This window comes from Cydia pomonella, chromosome 5 (assembly GCF_033807575.1).
Source record: "Cydia pomonella isolate Wapato2018A chromosome 5, ilCydPomo1, whole genome shotgun sequence".
Lineage (NCBI taxonomy): Eukaryota > Metazoa > Arthropoda > Insecta > Lepidoptera > Tortricidae > Cydia > Cydia pomonella.
Window position 1 is genome coordinate 9,248,736 of NC_084707.1, and position 19,310 is coordinate 9,268,045.

Genomic DNA, 19,310 nt, shown 5'->3' on the forward strand with positions numbered 1-19,310 from the left:
TCCGTCCCGTGAGTTGTCATTTGTCTTCAACTGTCAGTGTTTGTTTTCGGCATTTATTTTTCTTGTGTACTCATCGTATCGTACTTAACTGCCTTCGAATAATTTATTTCTCATTTGAAAACTTTCCAATATTATGATATATCATGGACGCTGTATTTGATATATGTTATTTAGCAACAGATGGTAACAACATTGAGCCTGATGATATTCCTAAGACAAAGGATTACGTTTGGGTCTTGGGTAAAAAATATAGTGCTATTCAAGGTTCGTATTTAATTCCGCCTTTGTTTTTTTTGTCTTTTAGGATATACCGTACTAGTATATTTTAATATCATACTTTCTTATTGGATTTATAGACTTGGATCGTATCAGACGGGACATAACATCCATAATTTGGTGTACGTATCGAAAAGGGTTTGTACCTATAGGAGACGAAGGACTAACATCTGATAAAGGTTGGGGTTGCATGTTGCGCTGCGGACAGATGGTCCTTGGAGTAGCCCTAGTGAGAATACATTTAGCCTCAGATTGGATATGGACCCCAGAAACAAGGTATGTTAGTGCTTACAAATTTAGCAAATGTGAACTTGCAATGTGTTATTTGTTTTTTATATTATGTTTATTTCTTTCTAGGGATCCTACTTATCTGAAAATAGTTCAAAGATTTGAAGAAAGAAAACAAGCTCCATATTCAATCCACCAAGTGGCACTGATGGGGGCTTCTGAGGGCAAAGAAGTTGGACAGTGGTTTGGCCCTAACACTGTAGCACAAGTTCTGAAGTAAGTATAGTGTAGACACTTGATAATCTATTTTTGTGTATTTAGGAAATTAATTGGATACAAAATAGATCACTAGAAATTCAATAAAAGGTTGTATATTATTTTAGGAAATTGGTGGTATATGACAAATGGAGCTCGCTTGTGATACATGTGGCTTTGGATAATACTGTTGTTACAGAAGACATAAGTAAGTATACTGCATATATTTATGCTAATTGCTATGACTAATATATAATATAATAACAAGAATGATTTAAATATGAAACAATCCTGTTACAATCTTATCAGTTCTGACCTTATTGTAAACTAGACCATGTGTTTGGCAAGTGTTATCTTCATAAATGTTACAATTACTGCTTTGCTAACACTTATTCTAGAATAATGGTCATAATAAGTTTATAATTCACCTAAATGTAACATTAAAATTTGTTGATTCATACTAAGTAAATTATTAAATATTTAATTAAAATAAGGATATAATATATAATTATAAACATGGCACACATGTGTTCAATTTTGTAATTTTCTAATAAGCACATTTTATAACATTTAACAATGATTGATAACTAAACATTATTGTCAAAGGTTTGATAGATTTAACATGTTTTATGAATTAGATATTTTCTCATTTTTTAAATAGTAATCATTAATATTGATTTACTTTTGCAGTACAACAATGTGTAGTGAAGAATGACAGAGGGGACAGCTCAAGCTCTCCTGACAGTGTAGTTACTGATTGGATGCCTTTGTTATTGATTGTGCCTCTAAGACTTGGCCTCAGTGAAATAAACCCAGTTTACATTGAAGGACTAAAGGTAGGTTCTGTGCAACAGAATACTACCAAGTATTTGGCACTGAAAATCACTAGATATTGCCACCTATATTTGTAGTTTTAAGTTTTTATTGAAGGTGCCAACAATTGGTGTTCAGTTTACCCTACATTTTAAAGACTACAAAAATTTGATGTAAAATGCATGTTTGCATTTTAGAACATAGCTTAGTTCTTCCTCTATTCTTATAAGAATATGATTCAAAGTTCCTTGAAAAGTAATAAGACAAGAGTTATGCTACAAATCTTTATGCACTCTTTTATGTATAAATTACTCTTCGTAAACTGACCATCATTCCACCTTGTGAGTGGTTCAGCTTAGTAAATGTATGGTTTTATTTACAGATATGCTTCCAATCAACACAGTCTATTGGTGTGATAGGTGGCAAACCCAACCAAGCTCTGTACCTGATAGGATGTGTGGCTGATGAAGTCATATACTTGGATCCACACACTACCCAGCGCTCAGGACTAGTTGAAGTAAGTATGATATATCAGCAGTTTGACTGACACTACCCTCTCAAGATTATTTTTTATTAGGAAATTTTAGGATTCGCTGATGTTAGGTAAAGGCTGCTTTTTGCTTAAAAAGGAGAAGTGGTGGAAAAATAGATTTGTATAACCTTCCTTCTCACTTTTTGTCATTCTATTCTTGATCATCACCAGCCTATATTTAACCCTTCCTGTAGTAAGGCACAAGGGCTCAACTACTAAGAAGACTCCAGCTAGGAGGACATAATATTGTGCAACTGAACAGAGTTCATCAAATCTTGAGTATGTAGTTGTTTTCTCGACTTATCCCCATTGTTACATTAGATGTGTAACAGAATTTAAATGTTCTTTTTCAGACCAAAATTACTGATGACCAAAAAGAGATGGACTGCTCTTATCATTGCAAATATGCATCTCGTATCCCAATGCTTGCAATGGATCCTTCAGTGGCTGTGGTAAATATTTTGTATATGCCGTATGACCCTACTTAATAATTCTTTTTGACGACCGGTCTGGCCTCGTGGGTAGTGACCCTGCCTATGAATCCGATGTTCCCGGGTTCAAATCCTGGTAAGGGCATTTATTCGTGTGATGAGCATGGATATTTGTTCCCGAGTCATGGGTGTTTTCTATAAAATCTAAGTATTTATAAAATATTCATTTTGACGACCGGTGTGGCCTAGTGGGTAGTGACCCTGCCTACGAAGCTGATGGTTTCGGGTTCAAATCCTGGTAAGGGCATTTATTTGTGTGTTGAGCATGGATATTAGTTCCCGAGTCATGGGTGTTTTCTATGTATTTAAGTATTGATAAATATGTATATATTATATATATCGTTGTCTAAGTACCCTCAACACAAGCCTTATTGAGCTTACTGTGGTACTTAGTCAATTTGTGTAATAATGTCCTATAATATTTATCATATATTATATATATCATTGTCTAAGTACCCTCAACACAAGCCTTATTGAGCTTACTGTGGGACTTATTCGATTTGTGTAATAATGTCCTATAATATTTATTTATTCTTTAAAAGTAAAAAAAAAAAATCGGAACCGATGCTAATAGCATACTCGTAAATTATCACTATGGCGGCGCCACAACCGTTTTATACTAGAATATAGGAACAGTCCTTTAACCAAACCTTAGTAATCTTGTTGGAAGGACTGAAGGTGTATTTTTACGCATTGTTATTTATGACTGTGGCTGTTGGGCTGTTAAGCAATAAAAAATATGTAGCACTATAAATTCGCTTCTATAACAGTTTTGAATGATTCACAGTTAGTTTCACTAGACTTAAATCGAACGATATGGACCGTGACTATACAAAAGGTAATCACTGTCTATATCCCGGTCAATTTAAGTTTGCTTCTGTAGTCTACATAATATAACGCCGTCTAGTGAAGTATATATTGAACAAGTTTTTCTTTAAACAAATATTTCACTGCTCTCTATTTAGACACTACTCGTTATATTTATTACCTAATATTAACACATTCACTGCCAGTGACCCCGCTGGGCGGGTTCTCTCTTCGTAGGCGATTTTCGCTAAATACGGTTCCTGTTAAATAAATTAAAACGGGTCACTCACTCGGGTATTTTAAGTAAAAAACGCTCGACATGTTTCACTCCGTACCGAGAAGTGCCTGGTGGAGCTTGCATTGAGGGTCCGGCGCAGACTGCGGGCCGCAGCCCTTCGCGCCCATGCAAGAGGCGCGGGCGCCGGTGGCCACAGGGGAATCCAGAAACTACCCTCGTTTACGGCATTATTCATGTCGAGCGTTTTTCGAATTAAAATACACGAGTGACCCGTTTTAATATATTTAATATGTCAGTGTCTCACGGAAGTTTTCTTACGGTTCCTGTGTTATTGACTACGCTCGTAGCACGTAGCTGGCGCTGGCACTGATTGTTAATCTGATTTTAACTATTCCCACGTAAAATACTTAAATTACAATATACATATTTTCAGTGTTTCTTGTGTCGAACAAGAAGTGACTTCGATGAATTGTGCGCCACAATACAGCAGAAGCTGATGAAGGAATCACAACCCCTTTTCGAAATATGTGAAAAGAGGCCGTCTCACTGGGGCCCCAGTACTGCTGATATAGATTTACAAAACACAAGCCTATTTACTGGTAAATAATTCCGTATTCATTTTATATACTGATATCGCTACACACAGGTAAAAATGTACAGAATACAGATGTACTGAACCATCCTTTGCAATTATTTTCTCGGAAACGTTCGTATTTTTCATGCTTTTTACATTTTGTTTTGAGACCGACTGAAATAATGGTTTAAGACATTTATTCTCATAAGAATATACATTGTTCACTTAAAATGAGAATTTAAATTTAACTTAATGCTATACAATAACGTGGTGTGTATGTTTTTGCATCCCTCGGAAACACGAGTAAATTCGCATAAATACTTATTTGAATAGGAGAAAGGTTGGTATTCGTAGCGCACCCGCGGCCGTGCGATGCAAAAACTGTACAATATTAACTAATTAAGAGTGGGTAGCGTAACAACAACATGCATAACATACCACGTGCATGCGTTTCCGTAAAAATACGATGGTAAAGGATTATTCACTACATCTGTATATAGATATCCCATCAAAAACATTTTTATTTGTCCTTTGTAGTTGCAGGCGTACATAGGCTACGGAGACTGCTTACGATTAGGCGGGCCGTATGCTTGTTTGCCACCAACGTAGTATTAAAAATTATTTTATGTAAAATGTTGCCAAGACAAATCCATAAGGCTCACACTGTCAAAATGTTATCAGATCTCTTGTAGAGCCAAGCTTCTAACTCTACAAGCCGTAACTTCACAAACTCTGTTACAAGAACTCCTAAAGCCTTGTGGCTTACTCGAACATTTTTTTTTTCAGAATTCGAAGATGTGGACCGTCAATTTGATGATTCAGATGAAGAATTTGAAATTCTATGAGAGGAGTCTGATATACATGTAGAAGGATATAATACTTGGAGTTTTACAAGAATAAAATCACAAGGACTTGATATTACTATGGTAGAGTAATAATAGGCTAGTTGTCCTGTCGCCATCTAGCGTAAGCTTTTTAAGTTTTTATATAGATCCCAGAATGCCGCATAATTTATTTGTAATAAATGAATTCATATTTGTACCTACAAGTTGTGAAGTTTGGATTCGCGTATTGCAGTGCCTTGATTTTTTTTCTGTAAAATATTGCTATAATAACCAAGTGTTTATCAAGCAGATACGTCTGCGAGGGATTGCTTTAAATATAAAATTTATTACAAACTTGTCATATGAACTGACATTCCTTGAAACATTTACTTTACAGCATTTCAAATACGTAGGGTATACTAAAGTGCACCCCGGCGTACTCACTCTTAAAAACCACCCCAGCGTCTCGAGCGTCGGCGTCTAATCAACTCTGGCTGCTGCTTGACGCAGCGTTGGCGCAACTGCGCAGCGACGCCATTTTCCATAGCGCTGGCTAGACGCCGACGCTCAAAAGACGCCCTAATGATTGGCCCCTTCAACCTTATTTTAAGGCTAAAATGTTGACTTTTCCACAAAAAGGGGCCAATGACTGTTATCCTATTCGCCGTTTGTCTCGATGATAAAGTGAAGATAATTATTGACATATAATATATCTGAGGATGGGCCATACGCGGGCACTAAGAATGGTTCTAGCTCAGTGGTGTCACTAACGAGTTCGAGCTAATCGTGCAGTCTAACGCAACTAGTTGCGAGTGTTGCGACCAATCGCGTTGTGACGTTAGACTGCACGATTGGCTGGAATCGTGTGCGTGACACCGCTGTACTGGCTGTACTGGCCCCATTCTGATTGCCCGTGAGGCCCGTCCTTAAGATAATTCAGTTTTCTAGTCATGTGTTGAGGTACTGTAGATGGCAAACTGAAGCTTATCTGGATGTTATGAATGTGGAATATGTAAGGCACAAAAGTAACTGAAGTTCAGTTCCAAGCGATTGTTAAATTTAATAAAGTTGCAGCTTTAAATACAAAGAATTATGTAAGTAGGTACATAGTTGGCGAAACAATTACATATGCACGTACTCTTTTTATATTGAGATGTCGTTTCTTGCGTTTAACACAGTTGTGTCACATTTAAGTTAACGCTTGTCAATAATATTAATAAATAGGTATTTTTATACAATGAGTATAATTTTTTATTTATTCAAGATGTATAGGTATTGATCGTACCTAATTATGTTAAGTAATTTAAAATATTCTTATAATATCGTATATTTTGTTGGAAGGTTAACCAACAACATTTATTTATTGTATTGCGTCTCATGATTTGAATAAATGTTTTAATTACCTGCATATCCTTAACTTTCTTTACAATTTCGCTATAAGTAAATGTGTTCGCGGCAGTGATGCCTGCAATACACATTTCTTATTAAGATGCATTGGGAAAACTTCGATAGCGAATTTCGAAAATGGCAAGTATCTACTAATCTAAAAGCAGTAGCAGCAGTAAGCGAGATGCCTTGGTAAGCGGTGCAGTAGCGTAGGCAAGTGTTGCTAAAGTATGAAGCATCTGGTTTTATAGATAGAGTCAGACAAAGCTAAGTTGGCAACTATTGGCAACGATTTTGATAGGCCAGCCTGTGTAAGTGTTAAGTAAACATCATAATGTCATAGAAGTTTGACGTTTATTATTGCTCTCGGCTGCTCTCGGCACCTATGTGAACGCATCAAAAATAAGCTTGTCTTTAAATTGTACCTTAAATGGAAATTGCCAAAGATCTAATTTTTAAGTGTTGTTTGTTGGGCTTGTTGAAATAGGTACAGGTCGATTCACAAGAAGCTGGCACGAATGGAACTAATGCATAAATGAAAATATATAAAATGGTGGCTCTGATTGTATAACCAATACAGAGGACCTAATAGAATAATGTCTTTGTTTGCATGTCTATTTAAAATTTTCGCATTTAAATCCATTGTTAGAATATTGACATTGAGACATCAATCTCTTTGAACAAGTTCAGCTTAATAAGTGTTGACATGTACCTACATTAAAATAAAACACACATTTTATTAATACATATTTATTTACGTACAATAATTATTACACTTTGGTAGATGGGCAAATCACATTACTAATTCAAACTTACGCACCAAATGTAGGTATATACATTTAATAAAAATATTTAGAATGAACAGGTAACGACGGCAAGAATATATAACACTCCTGCGAGTCAACAGGGCCGAATTAGGTCAGAAAAGCAATGAGTAAGAAGCCCGAGCGTCGAATTAATCTGTTAATATGTCGACATCGTACATTAACGTAACCATTCTGGTTGGCATTGAACTATTATTACTACGTACAGAACCGGCACAGAGAACCAGCATTTTGAGACTTGAGTCGTTGTTTTGACAACAAACCATAGAAGCGGAGCGTGAATCTCGCGACTTAAATGAGTAAGCGCTATGAATTCTACGGCGCATACGACGTTTTTTTGTCGCGTGGTACAGGTTGCGAATCGCAACTTGCGATTGCGACAATTTCATATTTTGGTATGGCTTCTTCTTTCTTATAGTATATAGTATAGCTTCTTTGGTATAGTAATAATAACTCGATGCTAGTTGGTGCTAATTTTGTAGCTAGCAGGAGTTCATTTTAGCCAGGCTAGCTTAAGTGCCCATGCGATACTTCGCTTGTTAATGGTACAAACAGCAACACTCTTAACTCTCCATCGGTGGACCTTATGCCTTTTGTGATTAGGTTAACCGACAGTTAACAGTGTGGGCGATGGTAGTTACTAATTTCTATCAAGAGCAGTTTAACTGTTCTCATTAGCAATGAGTCGCGCTGTACTTATGGTAACCCCGCAGAACTATATCCTCCTTTAATCTAGTCAGCCAAAGAGAGCAGTATGCACCCTTACGTAGAAATGTACGAGAGCTTACTTTTCTCTGCAGCTGACTGTACCGCAATCCATTTATGTAATAAGGGACATTTAAGAAAACTGTTTGGCACTTTAATCACTTTTCCTTCAGAAGTCACTGCAAATTTTACCATGCCACATTTTCAATGAGTTTGCGAACGTGAATTTTGGCCCCTATTTATGATCTCAAAAAAGGACTAAATTTTTTTGGTTGACAAAAATATTACTTGTTAGTAATGTGGGATACATTTAATATAGTGTTATTATGTTATATTTAGTAAGATACAACGTACAAAAATACTTTATAGTAAAATCTACACACTGTATTTTATACAATGTTATTGCACAAAGTATTGAAAAAAGTTGCATTAGGCATATCTAGAGTCCACTAGAGTTTTAAGTCGAAGAACAATAGGTATAGCGCCGTTTATATGCTGGTTTCACTAGATGGAGCTGTCACAGCGTCCATTCAAAATTACAAAATATATAACGTACACATTAATATATTAATTAATGTTACCCATATTGTGGCAATATGACAATGCAATGTTATGAAATTGCTACAAAGTTAAAACAGTAGATAGCAGCATATTATAAAGTTCTTCTCTGAAATGTATCTAAACACGTTTTAACTGTTATGCGAACTGACATAAGTAAGAAATCATGACTAGCACCAGAAGCCAAAACTCGGTAACTCTAACAGCTTCTAATTTATCAAACTATAAAATATGAGCTACGTCAAATGCAACAATTTTTTTACATTACAGTCTGAACACAATTCAATATTATGCAAGGATATTTGTATAGCAAATTAAGATCACTAATGCATGGTACTATTTAAATCTAAATAAAAATAAGCAATTATACAATTTGATACTAAAACATCCCAAAAATCTTACAAATCATAACTATTCTATACTAATTACTCAAACAAGATTATCTTTTTTTACTAATTTTTAACAAACATTTCTGTGACCATCACAACCATGCATAAATTCAAAAATTTCCTTTTTACACGACAATATATGTTCAACATTCAAAAATATTATAAATTCTTTGTTTAAGCAAGTTAACTACTGGACAAAGTACGGACATATATGAATATATTATAATCACATTCTGAAGTTGTTTCAACTGGAAATGTTAGGTATATACAAATAGAATACATATTATGACTTATCAAATACACATCAAGGACTATATACCAGCAAATCTTTACAGTACATTGAAATGCATACAATGTCATTATATTTACTTGTCACGCCAGTTCCCATTTATTATATTTGAAGTAACAACAATCTGGCAAGTTGCTTATATTAGGCCACAAATTTCTATTTTATAAAAAAATGTGTAGAGGACAAAATATAATTACATTGTTACAACAAAAAAGTAAGGACCAACAAAAATTTGTACCAAACATCTGTACAACATTTGTACCAATGGCTTGCAATATCATAGCCGGTTCCATGCCACTCAACCACACAAAGTGCCACCTGTGTGGGGTTGCATCCTTGTTTTTCATTAATATGGATTTGATGCAGTTCTCTATAGAGATCCAGTTACTGTGTTGCAGAAGACGCAATTTTGTTGTCCAAGAAATTGATTACCAGCACTGTTATGTTGTCAACAGAGCCCCTGTAGTAAGCCTGGAGAGTCAGACTTTTTGCTCCATAGTCAGGTTCATCTAATCGTTCCTTTATAAATTTGACTGCTTCTTCATTGGAAAAGGTATCCCATAAACCATCAGAGGCCAGAACAAGGAACATAGGCTTGTGATCATTCAGGTTGAATGTGAGAATGTCAGGGTCTGCAATAACAAACCTTTTGTCCTTCAGTGGGTAGTCTCCCATTGCCCGAGAAGTTGCCAGGATGCCTGCAACGCGCCAAACGCCGTTAAAGGCTATGTAGCCTCCAGCTGCTTCTATTCTTTTTTGTTCCCTTACCTGTTAAGAAAAAAAAATTATCAGCTCTTGTAAAGCGATAGTGACAAATAGCATGTGGACTACCGGCCATTGACTCCAAAATGGTGGTTAAATTCATTTCATGATTTATTCTCTATTCACTGCACACTAACCACATTAGTTTACTGTATAGTAAGCTATAGATAGTACATGTAAAAAAATATGAATCAGCAAAAAACAATGGAATTAATCATGAGGTGTGACTATCAAGTCATAATTTGAACGAAAACAAACATTGGTTTGAGTATCTGTCTAATTCAGAAGATCAGCTGAAATTTGAAGGTAGTTGTAAAAAAAATTACCTGTTGAGGTTTATGGTCAAAAGATACAGGTATGGCATTTCCTCTCGAGTCGCACATGACGCCCCTGGAGTCTCCCACATTGGCAACTATCAGGTGGTTACCTTCCATGATAGCCAGCAGTGCAGTGGTTCCGGCGACATTCATGGACCTTTTCGCTGCCTCCACCAACAGTCTGTCTGCAGCCAACACCTCATCTGTCAGCAACTTGCCAAAGTTAATTTTCCCTTTATCTAAATAACTGCTTAATGGTACAGCAACATTTTTAATGGGTTTTGTTGGTCTCACTTCCCTTGTTATTATTGGTCTGGCCTTTGAAAGCTGTGCCAGCAATTCTGGGTCAGTTATTTCCTTTTTAGATGTGTCATCAGCAGTGCTCACTGATTTCTTAAAGCTAGTTTTTCGTTCAACACTTGTATTGCTTTCTGGTTCTTGTGGTTTATCGTCCTCTGTAGTATCTTTAGTAGGAGTGCTAATGATTTTTCCCTCCTTGAAAGCATTTAATTCTACTATTTTGTTGTAAAGATTTTGTATAAGATGGTCTTTTGCATAGTTAGCAGCAAATTCTCCACCATGCCCATCAAATATGGCAAACAGGGAGATACCTGTACTGTTGATGTTCTCATTAATGATGAATCTGTCTTCCATATGCATCCTTCTTCCTTTGATTGCATAAGCTGCACTGAGAGAACCTTTTAATTCCCAGCTTTGTTTATCAGCTTCAGACCCTTCCATAAACTTCATACGCTGAACCGAACTGATAGGGCTCATGGCCTGTGAGAGTCGACTTAGTAACGTGCGACTCCACTGCTCAATTGTTTGCAGGTACATAATAAACAATATTATACCCAGTGTGATCACTGCTACCTCAGACCGCAACAAATAAAGACGCACCATCTTCCATAAATAGCTCACCGGAGTATCAAGCGGAGCACTGCTCGTAAAGCGCGTCACGATTTTTATAAAAGAAAGATACGTTTGATGCAAAACTCGATCCTCTAACTCGTCTTCCATGTCCTTGGCGCTAGTGTGAGGTGTTTGGAAACAAAAGTTTTGTGACTACTTCACAATTTTTTTTATTTTTAACTTTATTTTCTTTGCGTTGGTACCCACATCACGCATATCTACATGTTTTAGACTGACTGAAAGCACTGAAACGAAACTGAATAATGAAATTGATTGAAGACTACTTTGCTTTGACAGTAATAAAAACGTCAATTACGTCAATCATTTTTAGGTGCGTTCAGATACTTGAGTAGGGTACCACAATTTCGAATTGAACGCATGAAAATGTGTTGCCAACCAAGTGAACGAGGGAAGTTGTAATTCCGTTGCGTCACTTACTTTTCATATATTGACGAAAGAGATACAAACAGCGCAAACCGATAACTAACCACGAAGCGAATGTATATAAATAGTTTGGCAAGAGTCTTTCGTCAGTGGAGCGTAGGCAGAGATAACCATATTGTCTTTTATCTTATGCTTATACAGCATGTATATTAACTAAAACCCGTTAATGTTTAGGTCATACTGAGTAACTGTTACTATGGGACCAACCGTGAAATCACGAAATTTAGCTATTTCGTACATATTGGCTGGTCTGGCCTTGAAATTTTCAATGGGAGAGACAATTTGTTTTTCGCGATTTCGGTGTTGATGAAAGTTTCACAGTATGACCAATAAGGGTTTAGTTAATATACATACTGCATGTATAATACTTTTACATGTACAGTTCTAATCGCAAAAACAGTATTGAATAGGTACTTAACTGTCACATAAATTATGGTGGTAAACATTCAACACCACATACCATCACTATCTCATTCTACTTCCCCTCCTTCTGGCCTATAGCTGCATCCATATTCCTTCGCCCTAGGTACTTACTTGCAGTGTAACTGCATACCAGCGCAGCGGAGCGACGTTAGTACAGTCAAGTGTAAAAATATGGGTGTACACATCTTACTCAAAAATATGTCTCATCTTATTCCAGTGTAATAAGAGCGTAGTACCATATTTATGAGACGATTCTTTCGATACATATTTTTGCACTTGACTGTACCTGGTTTTTGTTTACCTTGAATACTTCTTGTAATATTATTATATAGGTGGAAATAAAACTATATTTTTTGGTTTTATAAAATGTATTAAAACAGTAAAATTCTGATTATTTTTATAGGAAGATACAATAGTTTGTGCATAAATTGTTATAAGTAATAATGACAATGACAAGATAATCTTATTTAATAGTAATAATTTAATGGGATGCGTTGCGTGTATGCATGACGCGGAGGGAGAGGGATTATAGCTAGGTATAACAGAAATCAATACATTGTTCAATCGGAATAAATACAAACTGCAAAAATCTAACGAGATTCCTTTCACTATATTAGTTACTTCTCGTAATAATGAACCAAAACAACATATATATTTAGATATACTATGGAATGAAACTTACAAACTGCCACAGAGAAAAATCAGTCACAATCAATAATAAAAATCTTCATCTCACTATGTGAAAGATTTTTTCATATTTATTGTATAGAAATACTCTTACAAAAGAGGAAATTCTAGAAATATATAAATAGGATAATAACTAGGTATTTGTTCAATGAATTTGTAGACAGAAATAAATGAAGTCAGCCTTAAGTTACTAACAAAATAAATTAAACATGCATAAATCTTTGTTTAAAATTAAGTCCATAATAACGTGTCGCATAGTACCTACCTACTACAATGTGTAAAATGTGTTTACCAGTAATTGAGAGATGATTTTCTACCATATTACATTATTCATAAGGCCAAAATTATAAGCATCAATAGCACGATGCGGCGTCGTGATTTAAATGTAGTGTTTATATTATATCTGAGTTACGGTACATGATCAAATTTATTAAAACCATCTGCCAATCACTTAATACTTATTTATGCAGGATTTCGTGAATCAAGCAATTACAATCTGGATAAATTATCACACTGTTTTCATAACGATATAGCTGTTATAACGTCGTCGTTACATATATTTAGAAGTGAAATTACATCCATTGCTAATGTACCTACTGTACACTGTAGCTACCTACCGATATAAGACGTACCTATTATACAAAAATGTGGAAAAGAGTCTTACAGTGTCTGAAATATTGACATGACTTCTTTGGAGGTAATATTCAGTCTGGGTGCTAATTTTGAGCTTAGCAGTCCATTTTAGATTTATTTAGAGAGAAAAGGCGCTTCTAGAATATTAATGAATTTAAAATTCGTCGTCATGCAGAGTGGATATTTTTGCACAACTTTTTCCGTTTGAATCTTATCTTAATAAGTTATAGTTAATCATATATGCAGATACATAGGATGAATGTAAGTACGGTATGTGATAATTGAGAATATTATTCAGCTTCGGATGAAACCTTGACATGTGTCTCTTTGCCATAAAGTTTGCCATCAACAACAGAAATGTATCTAGGGACATTGTGACTCCTCCATACTGCCTCCAGCGGGCGTATGATGGACGCTGTCATCCACGTGGCAAAGCATCTGTCACTTTTTAACACCGCTAGATAGAAAAAGGCAGACGCCACCATTATCACGTTATCACGAGGATAACTCCGACCATCATATCCGTACAGATTTACAAAGATAAGGACATATACAAAATTACTAACTACGGACATACCTAGCTATGATAACAATCACTTCAGGGCTCGGCCCCATTAAAAGTATGAAATGCGTGTATTTCGTTTGTGTTCAAGTTTGGATTGTATGACTATGAAATGGACTAATGGCACTTATTGTAATATTATTGCTAGCACTGCGGGCTAGCTTTAATACTGTGCTAGTCCAGGGGTCGCCAAACTTTTTAGAAAAACAGCCAAACGCAGCAAAAATCAGCAATAATATGTAGCTCAAATAGCCACCAGTTTTGTTTTCAGTGGTCTAAGAACATTAAAGTGTTAATTTTTTGTGTAGGTTAAAGTAACTTCATATAATGCATGAGGCTCACGAGCCGCGGGTTGCCGACCCCTGTACTAGCCTAAATAAAATACTGCAACTTCTGTGTAAGTTGTAATTATTTGAACTCTTTGTAGCAAAAATGCTAGTTTTATTTATGGCGTCAATTACGGAATATAGGATGGAATTTTTAATTGACTATATTTGAGGTTAATTGTATGAGCAGGTCTTTTATATTATTTTTGGTAAATAAATAAATGTGCAAACTAATAGGGTAGACATACGTAACTTGAAACAAATTTCAAAACCATATCTTACTAGTAACTACATCCATACAACCAAATACAAGTGAAAGTTTCCAATTTACATCTAGAATAACATTTTGTTCGAAGTACGTTGTAAAGTATCCATATCTAGAATAAATAATAGTTATAAGAATATTAAATATAATTTCGACTATAATCACCTGAAACATTATCATTAAAACCCGAAAGGCTAATAATACAATTTTAACTAAATATCCTGACCAGATCACCACCAGCATTTATCAACTATCTAACATCTCACTATCTCTAACCTTGCTTTGATGTTTAAATAAGGTACCTACACCAAAGAAGGCTCATCGTTATTTTTTTTAAGTACTTGCAGTTTTGTCTATGGTACTAGCGAATATTAGAATACAATTTGAACCCATTCAGACTTATATTAGTGTGAAATTTTGAAAATAAACCGGAGCCTTTTTGGAGCATGTACCTTAACATCCCATAATTAGCCTACTACTCGTTTTCAAGCTTTTTAGCAGTCATTGTCGTATAATTCTGTCCAAGAATATTTGCTTGAAATGTATTTTTTAGGCATTGCTGGAATCCAATTCAACACCAGTGACGGTGGTACTAAGGTTCCCGTTGACGAGAATATCGTGTAGCGGTTGTCCCAGTACCGCGGCAAGAGAGTCGCTCAGTTTCAAGTAGTTCGCTTCTAAAGCTTCGTGATACGATACTTGGTCGGAGCTGATAAGCTTTGCGTTCAGCTGGAGCGCGGCGTGACAGACTGTCAGGAATTCCCTGAAAAGAAAGAGACGCATTGACTCAAATGTTGGTAGCTGTGCCTTTTAGTTGTAGCCTTCACCCTTATTGCCTAGGCAATAGAGTTCAATGAAAAAAAAAAACAAATGAGTGTCTACAAAGTTACGAATTTCTTTATAACCTTGTCTTTTATATATACGCTGACAAAATTTAACTGGAACCACTGGAGACTTCTAATAGGCGTAGCGGTATTTTTTTAAAGAAAGTACAATAGATTAGTTTCATCGAGTTATCATCGAACAGCCAGAAAAATCTTCAGCGGCTACTAGCAAGCCCTTCGATATTGGATCGATTAGATCCGTTTTAACGAATCTAATACTTTGGCGGCGCAAAGTATAGTCGCCAATAAAAGCGTGATTTTTATATGAATTAATGAATTTATGTTACGATTTAGACTTTATTTCCTTTACTTTATACTTCGCATTTTCGAGTGAATTCAAATAGATACTTAAATAAGTCCTTACTTGAAAGTGCCTTTGAGTTTGTCGACTAAGTCGTCTGGATACATGGGGGCCAAAGTGGGATCAAGAAATGCGTTGGCATAAGCTATCGGGCCAGCGTTAACTTGCACGCACACACTGCCTTGCAATCTGAAACGAAACAATTTTACAGAATACCATTCTCAGGCATGCAATGCGAGAGAAAAATGGGGGCTATTTTGAGTAGGTGAATCATTCAATCTTAAATATAAAAAAGCTATCATTGTATATTACCAAAAGTAGTATAATATAATTTTGGTTTTTCTGTGTTGTTGGCGAAAATCCTATTTATTTCAAGATTCCATTTCAATTTTGGTTTTGAAAAATTGCATAACAAAAAGTATTTTTTAATGCAATTTTTCTAAACCATATCATTAAAGCTCTAGAGCGCAACAAAAATATGATTTTGTGCATGACTGTGGTACCGCCTTGGCGGGAATGATACGATTGATAATTCAGTCTCAAGAAAGTTCAAATTTTTCCCACGCTGTGCGCTGTCGTCGCTTGTATTTCCTCCATGACGCACTTCGAATTTTTATTTATTTGCCTAATTTACTGTCGTTTGTATTTTCCTACCCATTCAGATTAATGCATCCAAGTCGTCCCGCCATCTGTTTCTCCCGTAGCCGATAATGTTACCTGAGTTGCAACTTCTTGATATCCGGCGCCTTGGCGTTGACGATCTCCGTCAGCTCGAGCACTTGGCCCTCCATCTCGGAGACCGCCACCTCGATGGGACTCTTCTCTTCCACTTGCGTTTCGATCACGGGCACGCGCCGTTTCACGTACGGGAACCAATTTTCAGCTGGAATGGTTCACAAATTATTAATTGTGTAAAAGTAGTGATAAACAATACAGCTAATTGCACATCCATCCAAAGTTTTAAGGTACTAGTTATGCTTGTCTATTTACAGTGTAGATAATGATTCTAACAGTGCACTTAGTCTTTGACAGTGTCGTCCAAAGTAGCGCGAATCTCAAACACAAAGCGGTACAAGCTTTGAACGCGTTCTGGGCGTCCTCTTCACTTTATAACACCCTGCTCTGTAATCGCATATTCGTCATTTGATTGTGGCAGAACAACGTAGGAGTGGGTAATAATAATAGATATACCCTGGTCTATGTGTGTGTCACGATTTAGTAAAAGTAAAATAGTCAAGTGGTTAAACTATATGGAATAGTGACCTGTAAGCTGGGTGAGCCGCAGCCGCTGGTGGTGCACGGGCCCGCGCGGCGCGCCGTCCCTGGTGAAGGGCGTCTCGAACACGAAGCGCCGGACGTTGTGCGCGCGCTCGAAGGCCTCGCCCCCGCCGCCGCCGCCCGCCGCCGGGGCCGCCGCGCGCACCCACGTCACCTGGATGTACGCTAGTTTGCTGTCCAGTTCCGAGCGGTTTACCTGAGGACAAACATCACAAGTAAGGCTTACAACGCATCGCGATTCATTTCTTGCGGTTCCAGAACCGCAAAAAAGTGTAACGTATGGCATGCTTCATAAGCGCACGCACTTGCAAGACTGAAAGTACGTTTTAAGCCTAATACTGGAGCACATATATCACTGTCAATATCATTCAAATGTAAATTGTTACTAATATTTTATCCGTCTGTACCTCGTCTGTACATTACCTTGCAAAGAAAACTAACGTTAATAACAATAATAAGGTAATGAGATAAGTGAAAAGCTTAAATTTTGCTCACCGCGCCAGAATGATACAATAGCAAATAGCAAAGGGATGAGATAAGGCCTACTCTACGCGCCGATATTCAGGAGGATTGGGAATTCCATTATGTACTATGACAAGAATGAATTAATAAATAGGTCGATTTATATTGAAGGCGCGAGACACCCCACTTGAATTAAAGTATTTCTAGAATCGTGAAAAAAAAAAATAGATTAACAAAAACAAACATAGACGCTTATATTCCAGATTTGACTCAGCTACTTAAGAGATTAAGAAGGCTGTTATCTGTAAATTCTAAAGAAAACATCGCTTAGTATAGTTAGTATGTAAAACGGGGAAGTCTCATTTTCTTAGTGTTTTATTTGTAATGTATCAAAGTATCTTATGACAGTGGTTGACAACACAATTAGTTGATTTATATGATAGGTATCATTGTTTGTGAAAATGATGTGCCAAAATACAATTAACGATATTATTAGTTACGGTTCGGTAAATTAGTCTTCGCTCTATTGTTTTGTTTTACGGTACTCTATATTGCAAACTCGATTTGATACAATAGATAATTCACGCCAAAGATAAACCGAAACTGACGAAATTCTTTCTATTTCTGACTGGTAGAGAATGCTTGCACGTGAACGCGTCCAGTCTCAATGGCAACAAATAACTAATTACACTTACCGGCGCCGAGTCCATAATCATCTTGACATTTTCCGCTCCATACTTGTGTTCGTAGTAAGTCTGCAACTTCTCCGATATCTCGCTCAGTGAGGTCAGTTTCGGTTCCTTATATATAAACTCGACTCCTTCTTCGTCTTCGCCGAAGTGGGCCTTGCCGAAGAACGCCACCCGATAGAACCTTCCGAGCATTCGCTTCCCTGAGTTCGTGACTTCTATAACTTTGGCATAAGCTTTGGTGAGGTGCTGGTAGCAGGTGAGAAGAGCTTGGTAGTCCTTCCTTCGTTCGTAGATGGGGATGATGAGGCGGTAGAGCGGCCCGAGGAGCTCGTATCTCTCCGCCTTGTCGACGAACTCTGTGCAGATCATCAGCTGATCCAGAAGAGCTTGTTCATTGTATTGGACGTCGGTCATACCTGCAAAAGAAGGAAATATTTATGATCAAATAGATAACATACAAACTTGCAAATTCATTGAGTTTGGGGTTGTTAGCATTGTATCAATCTGTAGTAACTAGATGACTATATAAGTTAGAATGAAAAATGCAAAATAAAGGTAGTTAAAAATCGTAGAATGTGCATCTGCATTTTCGAGGGTCTTGTCCAGAATGATGTAAAATAAGTTGTTTAGATAACAGTCCGATTTTACGTAACCTCTCTATTGTATTTTCGTTTCAGCGGCTACAAACGACAGCAATATATTATATTTGCAAATTCTCTATTTTATTGCGAACATGAAATCTAGGTATTTCAAGCTTCTATGAATTGGAATCTTCCTTTAGAATTGATTCGTCGTGGATTCGTCACATCTCTGTACGTACGTCGTACTCTCGTTTTAATTTGAGAGCTTAGCTTACTTTAGAGAGCTAAGCCTTTTTGGACTATGGGCTTGTTAAACTATTTCAACAACGCTATCGTAAAGAAAAAAGAAATAGAAAAAATTGTCCATTGTTTGATTGATACGACTATACTCAAATTGTCGACCGGGGTCATATACCTACCCGATTATGGGGTGAATGACAAATTTTACGACCGCGGTCATCACTTTGGTTTGCGAATATTCAGGAGTGGATTAAAAAGAAGAAAAATGAGGACAATGTTTGTATGAAAAGTAGGTGTTTTCGCGTGGATCCACCACTTTCGTCTTAACACTTGCACCGCCTCGACTATCAAA

At 36.6% G+C, this 19,310-nt stretch overlaps 3 protein-coding genes and 1 long non-coding RNA gene across 4 annotated transcripts in view; 2 read left to right on the forward strand and 2 right to left on the reverse strand.

The window, feature by feature from the left end:
* The window catches only part of LOC133517685 (uncharacterized), a 125,201-nt gene extending 118,755 nt beyond the window's left edge, over positions 1-6,446 (forward strand). The window contains exon 2 of the long non-coding RNA XR_009799392.1: positions 6,141-6,446. This is a non-coding gene — a long non-coding RNA (uncharacterized LOC133517685). The remainder of the gene's footprint in view (positions 1-6,140) is intronic.
* Positions 20-5,262, forward strand: LOC133517677 (cysteine protease ATG4B). Its single transcript, XM_061851040.1, has 9 exons — positions 20-264; positions 357-552; positions 634-780; positions 888-967; positions 1,450-1,595; positions 1,955-2,089; positions 2,458-2,556; positions 4,074-4,239; positions 5,001-5,262. Exons 1-9 carry the CDS (start codon positions 144-146, stop codon positions 5,057-5,059), a joined length of 1,149 nt encoding a protein of 382 aa, XP_061707024.1. The 5' UTR covers positions 20-143; the 3' UTR covers positions 5,060-5,262.
* Positions 6,447-7,158: 712 nt separating the features above from the next.
* LOC133517673 (protein phosphatase 1L) lies at positions 7,159-11,572 on the reverse strand. The gene is made up of 2 exons (XM_061851034.1): positions 10,278-11,572; positions 7,159-9,957 (listed from the first exon to the last, which is right to left on the reverse strand). Exons 1-2 carry the CDS (start codon positions 11,286-11,288, stop codon positions 9,574-9,576), a joined length of 1,395 nt encoding a protein of 464 aa, XP_061707018.1. The 5' UTR covers positions 11,289-11,572; the 3' UTR covers positions 7,159-9,573.
* A 925-nt stretch (positions 11,573-12,497) lies between these two features.
* Positions 12,498-19,310, reverse strand: part of LOC133517667 (dedicator of cytokinesis protein 9) — a 59,758-nt gene continuing 52,945 nt past the window's right edge. The window contains exons 30-34 of the mRNA XM_061851026.1: positions 18,141-18,553; positions 16,969-17,179; positions 16,423-16,588; positions 15,769-15,894; positions 12,498-15,283 (exon numbers count right to left, since the gene is read on the reverse strand). Of these exons, the coding sequence (XP_061707010.1) occupies positions 15,070-15,283; positions 15,769-15,894; positions 16,423-16,588; positions 16,969-17,179; positions 18,141-18,553 (1,130 nt within the window). The 3' untranslated portion in view covers positions 12,498-15,069. The remainder of the gene's footprint in view (positions 15,284-15,768; positions 15,895-16,422; positions 16,589-16,968; positions 17,180-18,140; positions 18,554-19,310) is intronic.

Excerpts from the sequence above, each read along its gene's own strand:
- LOC133517677 (XM_061851040.1), top strand. The coding sequence starts at position 144 with ATGGACGCTGTATTTGATATATGTTATTTAGCAACAGATGGTAACAAC. Across the intron at positions 781-887 it reads ACTGTAGCACAAGTTCTGAA|GAAATTGGTGGTATATGACA; the intron begins GTAAGTATAGTG and ends ATATTATTTTAG. Across the intron at positions 4,240-5,000 it reads AAACACAAGCCTATTTACTG|AATTCGAAGATGTGGACCGT; the intron begins GTAAATAATTCC and ends TTTTTTTTTCAG.
- LOC133517673 (XM_061851034.1), bottom strand. The coding sequence starts at position 11,288 with ATGGAAGACGAGTTAGAGGATCGAGTTTTGCATCAAACGTATCTTTCT. Across the intron at positions 9,958-10,277 it reads TTGACCATAAACCTCAACAG|GTAAGGGAACAAAAAAGAAT; the intron begins GTAATTTTTTTT and ends TTTTCTTAACAG.